At 45.0% G+C, this 14,064-nt stretch overlaps 1 protein-coding gene across 4 annotated transcripts in view; it reads right to left on the minus strand.

Moving 5' to 3' along the window:
* Window positions 1-12,370, minus strand: part of KCTD3 (potassium channel tetramerization domain containing 3) — a 43,990-nt gene extending 31,620 nt beyond the window's left edge. For all 4 annotated transcript variants that reach the window (XM_045587120.1, XM_045587119.1, XM_045587121.1 and 1 more), the window contains exons 1-3: window positions 12,135-12,370; window positions 7,854-7,907; window positions 1,134-1,179 (exon numbers count right to left, since the gene is read on the minus strand). In XM_045587120.1, the coding sequence (XP_045443076.1) occupies window positions 1,134-1,179; window positions 7,854-7,907; window positions 12,135-12,214 (180 nt within the window). In that variant the 5' untranslated portion in view covers window positions 12,215-12,370. The remainder of the gene's footprint in view (window positions 1-1,133; window positions 1,180-7,853; window positions 7,908-12,134) is intronic.
* Window positions 12,371-14,064: the final 1,694 nt, after the last annotated feature.

Raw genomic sequence — 14,064 nt, forward strand, 5'->3', positions numbered from 1 at the left:
TATTTTAATATGTAGGAAAGTGGTATCTAATAAGCCAGTTCTCTCATTTACTTTGAGATTTTTGGTAAAAATTAACACCCGAGAGAACATTTTAACCTGAAGTATTCTAGAATCCAATGAATACTTTGAAAATATTAAACATAAATAATACTTTCTTATATTAATTACTGGTGACAGTGATTATGACTTATGTAACTTGCGACTTACATGGAAAACGTTGAAATAATGAACTTGTATGAAATACATTATTGATAACTCCACAGGTGTATGTACCAACACTATTTTGAATCAATAACAAAACCTCTAACCAGAAAACTGAACATCTTTTAAAGCTTATGTAAGTTAATGAGGGGAATGGTAACAAACAAAACTCTTTTCCATGGTCAATTCTGCATATCAATGAATGAAGTTCTTCTACCTTCACATACTTTTGCTTTTCTTCTATTAGAACCCATGAGAAGTTGAAGAAACACAACAGATTTGTAGAGATCTTATTACTGATATTTTTCTTATAACCTTAATAATCCTGCTTTCACGGCATTATTTCACCTGCAAATATCACCAAAGCAGACAGACACCTGTGGCCACACGGCTGCACTCAAACAGAAAGCCCTTCTGCTTTTTACTGTACATGCTGTTGTACAGTCTCACTGCTTTGTTAGTTCATAAACCCACTTCTTTTGTACTGAAACGTAATAGTTCTTTACTTCCCTCATTCCACCATTGCTGTACAAGTTCATAAGGTTATTCTCCAAAATAAAAATCAAAATTATAGAACTTAGCTATTTACAACTTACACCATTCTAATTCAGTATCAAAATATTTACTTCACTCTATTTACTGTAAAAGTTTTAATTACTGATTAAAAGTACTCTATTGACAATGTAAACTCATATCCTACAATCTCTCTAATCATGAACAATGAATTGCTATATGTATGTAGTATAAACTATTTAGAGTTCTATACATATGGATAAACACTCTACACATGACAAAAAAAATAAGAAACTTTAAGTAGATACATGTCACTTTCATTTAGTGCTTATTAACATATTAGCTTTCTAAGAGCCACTATACAATAAGGATCAAACATAAGATTAATTTATTTTGGATACACTGCATATTATACTTACAGCACCAGTTTCATCTCTAAGTGTTGAAATTCTCCCGCTCAGCAAGCTAGAAGTCACAACAATAAGCTAGTTAGTTTTTAAAATCTGAGTATGAATAAATGTCTTAATTCTTTATCAAGTGTTAATGAGCCATCTTATCTTCAACGCAAAATAAAAACAAACAAAAAAATATTTTTTGCAGTTACGGAAACTATTCAAATGAAAAAAGAAAAAAATATATTTTAAAAGTTAAGAATTTTTATTTCAGAAAAGAATATTAAGAAAATTGTTATGAGGCGAAACCAAGATGGCAGCATAGGTTAACACCTGAACTTGCTGCCTCGCACAACCACTTCAAAACTATAACTAAAAGACAAAACAGGTATCATCCAGAACCACGGGAAGGCTGGCTGAGTGGAAGTTCAACTATTAGAAGGAAAGAAAAGGAAATTCTACAACTAGAAGGAAAGAGACTCAGAGTGGGTGTGAAGTGAAGTGCAGAGGTAGGCAGGCACATGTGAAAAGGGCTGGCAACTGAGTATGAGGCTGTCTTTTCAATCGGGAGGGAGACACAAGCTCCGGACTGCTCTGAACTCCAGTGGGGGAGAAACTGGAATGTCTGGCATCGAGCGTAACTCGAGGGCGGCTTTCTTCTCAGGTTCTTGCAGTGATCGTTGTTCGTGCACGGTGCTGTGGGACACAGACATAGGACCTCTTCCAGGCAGGGCTGAAGGTCAGCAATTGCTGTTTGCTCCACCCTGGGGATTCCCTGAGACCCCGCCCCTCCCAATTTGTGTGCAGAGGCTTTTGCACATAAATCACCTGCCCCTTTGCAACCTAAAATTACCTAACAAAGGCAGATATCTCTGATCTACAGCCTGTGGGGGCCTAAAGCCCACCAACAGCCACCTGAGCGGGACTGGAAGTGGGTCCATCCCTCCTGGAGTCCTGAGATAACCACAGCCCTGGCCAACACCGTGCTGCAGCCTCCTGAGAGACTCTGGGCCAGAGGATCTCACTACCCCACACCTGGACTCCTGACCTACGGAAACTGTGACCACAACAAAAAAAGCTCTTAAACAGCTTAGAGCAGGAAAAAGATCAGCTACAACTGAGCTTACTGGTGAAGAAACAGTTTTGTGAAGTTTTTTGTTGTTGTTTCCCCTCAAATTGCAGACCAAAGTTTAAACATAAATTCAGACTGGAGGGGAAAATGGTGGCAGAATAGACAGATGTATTCTGAGCCTTGTCCTGGAGCAGATAGAAGGAGCAGCTGAGGGTCACTCGGGGAGTGTTTGTTGGCAAGCTAAGGGATAGCAAAACTCTAAGTGAAGGTGGGGGACTGCTAGGCGGGGTTCCCTGACCGAATAGCTTGTGCTGTGGCTGAGACCTCTACCAGAGCTACGGGCTCAGGCGGAAAACTGCGCCATCTTGCAAGGGAAAGTGGATCTTATCCAACACCTGGAAACCCACAAATGTGGCAATCACTGAACAGCTGTGCGTCCCCAATTGGCACAAACACACGGATTCAAGGGAGCTCTTCACTCCACCATGGAAAGGTCAGATTTCACTGGGGATAAGGAGATAACTACACAACCAGACATCGTGAGAAGGGAGACCAAGGGGAGACAAAGAAACAGCCCAATTATGAAAGAAAAGCAGGCATCACCAGAAAAGGAAGTAAACGAATTAGAGACAAGCAACCTATCAGAACAAGAATTCAGAGAAATGGTCATAAGGTGGCTGGAAAGAATGGAAGACAAATTTGACAATATGAGTAAGAACCAAAAGTAAATGAAGAAGAAACAAAAATAAATGAAAAATGACATTGCTACTGTAAAGAACTCAATAGAAAGCATCAAGAGTAGACTAGAAGAAGCAGAGGACCGCATCAATGAGCTAGAAGACAATATGGGGAAAAAATACCCAATTAAAGCAGCTTCTAGAAAAAAAAAAAATTAAAAAGCAGCAGGAGAGCCTAGGGGAACTTTGGGACAATACAAAACAAAACAATATTCGCATAATAGGGGACCCAGAAGGAAAGGAAACTGACCAAGAAATAGAAAACCTGTTTGAAGAAATAATGACAGAAAACTTTCCTGATATAGGGAAGAAAAAACCCCACACAAATCCAAGAAGCTTACAGAGTCCCAACCAAAATGAACCCCAAAAGACTGACGCCAAAGCACATTGTAATTAAATTGGCAAACACCACCAACAAAATAAGAATCTTAAAAGCAGCCAAAGAGAGACAGAAAGTTACATACAAAGTAGCTCCCATCACACTAGCAACAGATTTCTCAATAGAAACTCATCAGGCCAGAAGGGAATGGAATGAAATATACAAAGTCATGCAAAGGAAAGGTCTGAATCCAAGAATACTGTACCCAGCAAGGCTATCTATCAATCAAAGTTGAAGGTGAAATCAGGAGCTTCACAGACAAAAAAAAAAAAAGACTTAGGGAATTTAACACTGCCAAAACAGCAATGCAAGAAATGCTAAAGGGTCTGCTGCAAAAAATAAACAAACAAACAAATAAAGAAAGAAAGAAAATAAAGAAAAAAGAAAAAGAAATAGGAAGGGAAGAAGGAATACAGGGGTATAGAATAAAAATGGCAACAAATAAGTACCTATCAGTAATAACTTTAAATGTAAATGGATTAAATGCTCCAGTCAAAAGACACAGGGTAATTGATTGGATAAGAAAACACAACAATCCAAAATCTATGGAAGAACTAAAACCTATAGTCCTCAGACTATTCCAAAAAAAATCAAAAGGAAGGAACACTTCCAAGCTCATTCTATGAAGCCAGCATCACCCTTAATAAATGAATTCAGCAATGTAGCAGGATAATACCAAAACCAGATAAAGACAACACAATGAAAGAGAATTAGAGGCCAATATTCCTCATGAACATAGATGCCAAAATCCTCAACAAAATTCTAGCAAAACAGCTCCAGCAATACATCAGAAAGATCATACACCATAAACAAGTAGGACCATAAACAAGTAGGATTTATCCCAGGAATGCAAGAATGGTACAATATCCGCAAATCAATAAACGTGATACATCACATAAACAAATTGAGATAAAAATCACATAGTCATATCAATTGATGCAGAAAAAGCATTTGATAAAATCCAACACCCTTTCCTGATAAAAACTCTCAACAAGGTGAGAATAGAAGGATCATACCTCAACATAATAAAAGCTATATATGATAAACCCACAGCAAACATCATACTCAATGAGCAAAAACTAAAACCATTTCCCCTAAGAACAGAAACAAGACAGGGATGCCCACTCACCATTCTGTTTGACACAGTACTGAAAATATTAGCCATTGCAATTAGACAAGAAAAGAAGTTGTCCTTATATGCAGATGACATGATATTGTACATAAAAAACCCAAAAGACTCCATCAAAAAAACTAATAGACTTAATAAATGAATTCAGCAATGTAGCAGGATACAAAATTAACACCAAGAAATCGATGGCCTTTCTCTACACCAATAGTGAACTTACAGAAACAGACGAAAAAAGCAATCCCATTCACTATCACACCAAGAAAATTAAGATACCTAAAAATAAACTTAACTAAGGAAGTAAAAGACCTATACTCGGAAAATTACAGGACACTGAAAAAAGAGAGGAAGATGTAAACAGGTCGAAGAACATACTATGTTTGTGGATTGGTAGACTCAACATTATTAAAATGTCCATACTACCCAAAGCAATCTATAGGTTCAATGCATTCCCCATTAAAATACCAACGGCATATTTCACAGACTTAGAAAGAACTCTCCAAATATTCATCTAGAATAGAAAAAAGACCCCGGATAGCCACAGCAATCCTGAGAAAGAAGAATAAAGTAGGAGGGATCTCAATTACCAGATTTCAAGCTACAATATATTAGAAAGCCACTGTTCTCAAAACAGCCTGGTACTGGCATAAGAACAGACATATAGATCAATGGAATAGAGAATCTGGATATCGAACCAAACCACTATACTCAATTAATATTTGACAAAGGAGGCATGAACATACAATGGAGTCAAGACAGTCTCTTCAATAAATGGTGTTGGGAAAATTTGCAGATGCAGATACATGCCAAAAAATGAAACTAGATCACCAACTTACACCATACACAAAAATAAACTCAAAATGGATACAGGACTTAAACATAAGAAGGGAAACCATAAACATACTAGAGGCATCCACAGGCAGCAAAATCTCAAGACATATGCTGAAAGAACTTCACTGATACTGCCCCTAGGGCAATGTAAGCTAAAGAGAAAATAAACAAATGGGACTATGTCAAAATAAAAAGCTTTTGCACAGCAAAAGAAATTATCAACAAAACAACAGGCGAGCCAACTGTATGGGAGAACATATTTGCAAATGTTATCACTGATAAAGGTTTAATCTCCAACATCTATAGACAGCTTATACAACCTAATAAAAGGAAGATAAATGATTCAATTAAAAAATGGGCAATGGACCTAAATAGAATCTTTTCAAAAGACAGAAGGAAGGCCAAGAGACACATGAAAACATGCTGAAAGTCACTAATTATCCGAGAGATGCAAATCAAAACCATATTGTGGTACCATCTTACACCAGTCAGAATGGCTATCATCAACAAATCAACAAATGACAAGTATTGGCGAGGATGCAGAGAAAAAGGAACCCTAGTGCGCTGCTGGTGGGAATGCAGACTGCTGCAGCCACTATAGAGAACAATATGGAATTTCCTCAAAAAACTGAAAATGGAACTCCCATTTGACCCAGTAATCCCACTCCTAGGAATATATCCCAAGAAACTAGAAACACCAATCAGAAAGGATATATGCACCCCTATGTTCATAGCAGCACAACCTAAATACCTAAGATTTGGAAACAGCCTAGGTGCCCATCAGCAGATGATTGTATCAGAAAACTATGGTACATCTACACAATGGAATACTATGCTGCCATATAAAAGAAGGAATTCTTACCATTTGCAGCAACCTGGATGGAATTGGAGAACATTGTGCTGAGTGAAATAAGCTAGTCAATGATCTCAACACATGATCTCACTCATTTATGGATAATAAAGAACATTATAAACTGATGGACTTTTAGATACAGAGATAGTAAAGCAACAGTCAAATTACAGAGGGAAGGGTAGGGAGATATGGGGGAGATACGAGATCAACCAAAGGACTTGTATGCATGCATGTAAGCATAACCAATGAACACAAAACTCTGGGGGGTGAGGACATGTGTGGGAGTAGGGGAGGGGGCCAATGGTAAGATATGTACACATACAATACCTTAATAAAAAAAATTTAAAAAATGAAAAATAAAATAAAATTACTTAACAAACTGCAGCTGGGTCAGAGAGGCCCAGAGCCTCCAAAAGAAGGCCCAAGGCCCCACAGAAGCTTGCCTCACTTCACAGCTGGGCCCAATCTGGGCACCTCCAAACCCAAAGAGATCTCTCTGTAGCTCCTGCTGGTGGTCTCTCTCCTTAGAGATCCAAGAGCCAATGTACCCAGTGGTCTGAGAGACCATCCAGACTACAACTCTTCAGATCCATAAGACACACACTTAGCGGACAGTGTAAGCCAGTGCCAAAGCCCCAATGAAGCAAGTCTTGCTCCATAAGGATGTCTCCAGCCCAGAAGTTCTCCCATCATAGACACAACTGATCCTCACAGCCAATTGGCCTAGAGGTCAATTCCTCCCAGTGATAACAATAATCAAGGCTTAATACAATAAAACTGTGCACCGGCCCACAAAGGAGTCCACTTCAGGTAATTAGAGAGGCTGAGCCACTGGGCCCTACAGGACACCTAGCACACAAAGCCATGCTATCAACACAGGGAAGCAGCCAAAATGCAGAGACGAAAAAATGAAAAAAATGGAGGAAAGCAAACGACTGGATATAGAGTTCAAAACCACAGTTATAAGGTTACTCAAGAAACTTCCAAAAACCGTCAATAAATTTGGTAAGACCCTCGAGGATATGAAAAAGGACCAACTAGAAATTAAGCATACACTGACTGAAATAAAGAATATATAGATATCCAGCAGGGAGCAGCAAGAAATATTCAAAAGTACTGAATAGCAAGAACTTACAACCAAGATTACTCTACCCAACAAAGCTATCATTTAGAATTGAAGGTCAGATAAAAAGCTTCACAGATAAGAAAAAGCTAAAGGAGTTCATCACCGCCAAACCAGTATTATATGAAATGCTGAAGGGTAGTATTCTTTAAGAAGAGGAAGAAGAAGAAAAAGGTAAAGACAAAAACTATGAACAACAAAGTGACAACAATTACGTATCTATCAATATGAATCTAAAAATCAAGTCAATAAAAAGTCTGATGAACAGAATAAACTGGTGAATATAATAGAATCAAAGGCATAGAAAGGAAGAAGACTGACAATTCTCAGGGGAAAGAGGTGTGGGGGGTGTGGGAAGAGACTGGACAAAAACTGTACACCTATGGATGAGGACAGTGGGGGGGGGGAAGGAAAGTGGGAACTGGGTGGAGGGGAGCTATGGTGGGGGGAGAAGAGGAGCAACTGTAATAATCTGAACAATAAAGATTTATTAGTAAAAAAATAAATAAATATTTTAAAAAACATTAAGGAAATTAATCTCTACTTAAAAAAAAGAAAGAAAATTCTTACTATTTTGATAAATATTAAGTATATTAAGAACAGTAATGAAAAATTATTTGAAATACCTGGAAAAAAAGGAATCTGGAATCCACATAAGAGTCTGTTTTGAGGTACTAAATCTGCAATTGAAAGTTATCTGGTATTACAAATGAGCACACAATTTGAAATCCAGTATTAGTTAACTTGCTCTAATATGCTAGCCAATGGTTTACACATTGTTGCAAGGCTATAGCCAAAACAATTACATTCGTCACTCTTACTATTTTAATATTTATTTCAATTCAGAATTAAGATCATTCAAAAAGCTCTTCATAAGATCTAACAGCTGACAATGCTTCCCTAAACAAGACTTCCCAGCATGCCCATCTGCTGAAGAATCAACAGTCTAACTTCAACATAGCACTCAAAATTATCTCCAGCTCTCTCCAACACAAATGTGTTCCCCTCTAATAGAGTCCTCAATACACCAAAATTCATGCCCACTACCATTTCAGTGTTGTTTTTTTTTTAATTTATCCCAGCTTGATAGCCCTTGTCATGCCCAATAACCCAAGTCCCATCTATCTTTTCTTCTTTTTTTCTCCTAAAAACATTTTGTTTGGCTTTATTAGCTCGTGGTACATCCATCTTTCTTAATACCCTTAAAATTTTACCTTCTCTTTAATGGATTTCCAAATAGTCTATCTCGATTCCAGTAATTACAGGCTGCTGTTGTTCCTTGTGATTTAGCCCCTATCCAATGATCGGCAAACTCATTAGTTAAAAGATAGCAAACCTCGGCTCTCGAGCCGCAGTTTGCCAACCACTGGTCTATCCTACGTTATCATTTGAGCTCACAGTACCCCCTTGTACATTATGCAGTTAACACTTTATTTGCAGTCGTAGGCTTTTGCAATTGTCATATTCATGTTTTATAAAAAATCACTCCGTAAATATATCATTGTTTTGAGATTAACTGACATTTGACCGAGCTGTTTATTACCACCGATAAAGGGGACTTTACTCCAGCACAGCCTGGAAGATCAGGAACTGATGTCAAGACTCATAACCAAGAGAGAATCGAGGGCTCATCCAGCCCAGCCCCATTACCTGAGTCTTTTCATTTTAAAACTCATCACAACGAACGACACATGCGCTTTTTCTCTCTCTGCCCACATCATCCCGTGCCCTCACACAGAGACCTCCGCTGTCGTCCTGCAGCACCTGCCAGCCTTACAGAACCTTTAAAGCCGCTCCTGTGCCCGCTCAGATCTAAGGAAGGAACCAATCGGTTTATTCAAGAAAACGCGGCAAAAGTTCCCACATTTCCTTAGCAGACTCTTAGGAAACAAGGAGAAGCATACTCCTGCTAGTCACAGGAAACTGACTTGGTCAAATAAATAAAAGCAAACCCAGTCAACAGTACACGGGTCCTCAGCACCAACAAGCCACTCTGTTTTGAAGGCCCTCAAATCAATCCCACATGAGGGTCCGTGACCTTTCTCATTCACTGCTGCTCACTCAGCTAAATGCCTGCCAACTAACTCAAATTCTGGGTCACTTAGAAAATCGCACGGGTCTGCTTAAAGGCATATTCACAATTGCACTTCAAATCAGCAGGCTGGGGTGGGTTTAGAAAGCCGGAATTTCTGGACAAAGAGAAGGGACCCTCCCCCCTTTATCATTTGAGCTCACAGTACCCCCTTGTACATTATGCAGTTAACACTTTATTTGCAGTCGTAGGCTATTGCGATTGTCATATTCATGTTTTTAAAAAATGTGTGTGTGTGTGTTTTTTTACTAAACAAGAGTTAGGAGGGAGAAAAACCCACATAGCTCTAAAGCTGGTTCCAAATATGACTGCATGAAAACTAGGACACTTAAATTACATGACAAGCTCATCTCTCTGCAACATACATGGAAGTGCTTTCCAAGCAGGGGTCGCGTGCAATCCGGTCCCAACAAAAGTATTACTAAAGGTATTAGCATGTCCATTTATACGAGTGCTACTTGCCTCCCACTAAATTAAACTGGACACAACCTACAAATGATTTCATCTGCGATGTTACTATTGGCAAGGCCAATAACCCTTCGTTTCCAGTTTAATACTTCACATTTCTTTAGCGATCCCGTGAGGTGGGCACTAGTATAATCACCTTACATTTTAGGGGTCCAAAGGTAATCTGCTGGGCGAATTAAGAGATGAGGCCTGGGCACTGGAACCCCACTGTCACCCCAAAGCTCTCTGACCATCCATCCCCAAGTGGCCAGCCCAGACCGCCCCCAGGCGGCCTCCGGCCCTCCTCATTCTAATGGAATTCATCACAAATTGAGTCACACTGGGTTTCTTTCAATTTATTAGATTTTTTGTGTGTTTCTTAAAATAATAACCATGCTAAATGAAATCTCGTCTTCTCTTTCCAAATCACCCCCAAAGTTAAATTCATCATTTGAAAATCAGTCCTTTCCATCATTTCATTGCGTTTATCTTGAAGTTAACAAGTAAATCAGGCCTTTCCGGTGGCACCTGCTTCTGAGCTCTACCCCAGCTCCAGAGCCAACTCTGTGCCAGTCTCAGTCTCCACTTTAGGACGATCACAGTGGGGGGACAGTCGCAGTGGGGTTTTCCTTTGCCCGTGCATGACTTACGTGAGGGTGCTAACCTGTGTTTTGCACAAGAGACGGGCGACTTCCAGATCCCTCCTCGCTCTGAAATGCTGCAGAGTGCATGGCTGTTTCCCAACCTGCACAATGTTCACCAATTTTAGCAAAGTATCCATTTCTTACACTGGCGGGCAAATCTTTCCTTAGGACTGGGATCTATATAGCCTGACAATGTGATAATTTCTTAGCTACGAAACAGTTTTTTGGTGTGGTTTTTTTTTTTTTTTTTTTTTTTTTTTGGAGTTTGGGGGGGGAAAGGGGTAGAGAGCAGAGAACAAATGAAGACCTGTTTCTTGTGCTAAATTCTCTAGTGCACTTAAAAAACCGATCAAATGTTTAGCTTCAAAACACTGTACATTCTGACCACTATGGCTTACAGTTTCCATCTTGCATTTAAAAAAACGTTATTTAAAAGTCTTAGATATTCCAGCGCGGCAAAACACACCACATTCCCACACACTCCGCCAGCCCTAAAGCTCCTGGCGCCTTCAACAGTTGGCAGATGCCCATTTCTGAGCACTGACTCATAAGCCATGACCAATTCACACCGAAAAATGGGATGTTTTCCCCCAACAAGCTCAGTAAAAGGCAGAGGGGAGCAGCCGGCCAGAGACAGGGCACAGCTGTGCCTCTGTTTGCCATGAGGGCGCCCCACACCCCACACCCCACATCGGGTGCCAACTCTGCAAAGGGAGGTTTCTGGACACACTGCCCTGCAAGTCACGCACCCCGCAGAGCCAGCGCCGAGAAAAGAGCAACAACAAGGGCCTGCAGATGTGCATGGCCTGCACCCAGGCCTGCGCCCAGCGGCCCTCACCGGGCGGCAGGGAGCACAGGGCCTCTCCCAGAAGGAGGACCGGGCCCAGGGAGGGAGGCTGGCTCACCTGCAGCAGCCAAGCCTCAGCCAGGCTCCAGGACAGGCTGAGGCCAGGGCCTTAGGAGGGGGCAGGAGGGGGCAGGGGGGCAAGAGGGGGGAGCAGGAGGGTAGAGAAGGAGGAGGAGGATAGAGACAGAGGGGGGCAGGAGAGGAGGGAGCAGGAGGGGGAGAGGGTAGAGAGGGACAGAGGGGGAGCAGGAGAGGAGGGGACAGAGGGGGACAGGAGGGGCAGGGAGGGCTGCAGGGTAGAGGAGGAGGAGGAAGGCAGGGAGCAGGAGGGGGAGGGGGATAGGGAGGACAGGGACTGGGGGGGCCGGGGAGGGCAGGAGGAGCAGAAGGGGACCCGAAGGGGGGCATGCCAGGGTAGCAGCAGCATTCCGGGGGGCCCCACAGCCCGTCCAGTCCCTGTGTCACCGGGTCCAGACCCGCCCGCCGCCCCGCCAGGAGGCCCCGCGGGCCCGCGCCCCTCACTCCCCGCCCCCGAGGAAGCCTCCCCGCCGGGCCGCCCCCCACCCACCGGGCACCCCCACCCACCCCCACCGGGCGCCCCCCACCCACAGGGCACCCCCACCCCCCACCGGGCACCCCACCCCGGGCGTCCCCACCCACCGGGCGCCCCCCACCCACCGGGGACCCCACCCACCCCCACCGGGCGACCCCCTACCCCCGGGTACCCCCACCCCCCACCGGGCACCCCACCCCCCAGACACCCCCACCCACCGGGAGCCCACCCCCACCCCCCCCCACCGGGCACTCTACCCCCCCACCGGGCACCCCCCCACCCACCCACCGGGCACCCCACCCACCCACCGGGCGCCCCCCCCACCTGGTGCCGCCGACGTTGAGCTGCACGATCTCGCCGCCGCCGGCCGCCGCGGGGCCGCCGCCGCAGGGCCCGCCCGCCATGTCGGGCCGCTCCTCCCCGCGCGGGGCCTGGCGGCGGCTGCAGGGCCCCGGCCTCGCCCGCCTCCCCCGGGCGCCGGCGGCCCGGCCTCAAGCCTCGCGGCCTCTGGGCCGCCGGGGCCTGGTCGGGGCGCTGGGCTGCCGCCGCCGCCGCCGCCGCCAGGGACGCGGACGCCGCCGCCGCCGCGGGAGGAGGGGGCGCCGCTGGGGACAAACTTCCTCCGCGCGCAGCGCCGCCGCCGCCGCAGGCACGAGGGCTGGAAGGAGAGACGGGGCGGAGCTGGGCGGGCCGCGGGGCCAAGTCCTCCTCCCGGGAGGATTCCTGGCCGCTGCTCCGCTCCCCCGGGGCTCCCCCTCTTCCCCCGCCGCCGGGAGGCTTTGCAGCGCGGGGAGCAGGGCCCCCAGGGCTCCTGCACTTGGAGGGGAAGGCAGACTCGCTAACGTGCACCCGGGAGGGGAGGCGAGGAAAGGTCCAGCCGCAAAGCAAACGGCGCCCCTGCGCTGGGAATGGGGGGCTTTTCCACCTGCACAGCCTCACCCGGGCTTAGGTCACCTTCCCCAACTGGGTTCCAGGTCCCCCGAGCTGGAAGGCCAGGTCTAAGGTGCAGGCTGGGCTTTGGGGGGGAAAAGAGGAGCTTTAGGTGCCAGGAGCAGCGAGGCGAGGCCCAGGGCCGCCTCCCCTGGGTGAGCTGGGGCGGGTTTTAAGGGGCAGCATTGAAGGGCCCACACGTGCGAGTCCCGATGGGCGTGTCAAGGTTTAAACTGGCTGGAAGGGGGCGGTGGGAAGTGGGGGGGGGGGGGTAAGGGGGCTTGTTAGAAAGATTGGGACCAGGTGCCTTGCTTACAGTCCTCTTCCTCCTCTCCCAGGCAGGGTTTTTAGGTTAAGCAGGGAATTAAAAAGACAGAACCAAACCCCAAACCCCTAGGCATGGTGGGCAGAGAGCATAATCCATATAGCCTGGTTTTTATTTTTTTATTATTGTTTTTTTAATATATTTTATTGATTTTACACAGAGAGGAATTGAGAGGGACAGAGAGTTAGAAATGTCAATGAAAGAGAAACATCGACCAGCTGCCTCTTGCACACCCCCCACTGGGGATGTGCCCGATTGACCGGAATCGAACCTGGGACCCTTCAGTCCGCAGGCCGACGCTCTATCCACTGAGCCAAACCGGTCCCAGCTAGCCTGGTTTTTAAAAATGCAATGAGGCCTGTGGGAAGGCCCAGAATGCCTTCCATCTAGGCAGATGCCCTGGGAGCATGTGGAAAGAATCTGCATTTGGCTCTCCTTGTATGGGATGTTGAGATGGACCAGCTATGCAGGCAGATGGTGTGGTTCAAATCTTTTATATCTTTAGGGATTTTTCCATCTACTTGTTCAGCAGTTACCGTAAGAGGGGTATTGATTGAAACATCTGTCTATAATCGTGGATTTGTCGTCTTCTTGCAGTTGTTTTCTCTTCTGAAAACGGGCGTTTTAAGCTCAGCTCTCTGTGGCACACACGTGTGGGATGTGACGCTGTCTTAATGACGTGGCTCCTTCCTCACGCTGAGATGACCTTTGTCCTCAGCTCATAGGCACATCACTGGACTCTCTGACTCAGTCTGCAGGTGGCCTCGCTTTTCTCTGTGTATCACATCGCCCTTTCCTCATTAGGACCCCAGGCCCCGGACAGTAGGGTCCACCCGGGGTCCATGATGACCTCGTATCAAGATCCCGAACTTAGCCGAAACCGGTTTGGCTCAGTGGATAGAGCGTTGGCCTATGGACTAAGGGTCCCAGGTTCGATTCCGGTCAAGGGCATGAACCTTGGTTGCAAGAACATCCCCAGTGGGGGGTGTGCAGGAGGCA

Source organism: Pipistrellus kuhlii, unplaced genomic scaffold (genome assembly GCF_014108245.1).
Source record: "Pipistrellus kuhlii isolate mPipKuh1 unplaced genomic scaffold, mPipKuh1.p scaffold_m20_p_25, whole genome shotgun sequence".
Lineage (NCBI taxonomy): Eukaryota > Metazoa > Chordata > Mammalia > Chiroptera > Vespertilionidae > Pipistrellus > Pipistrellus kuhlii.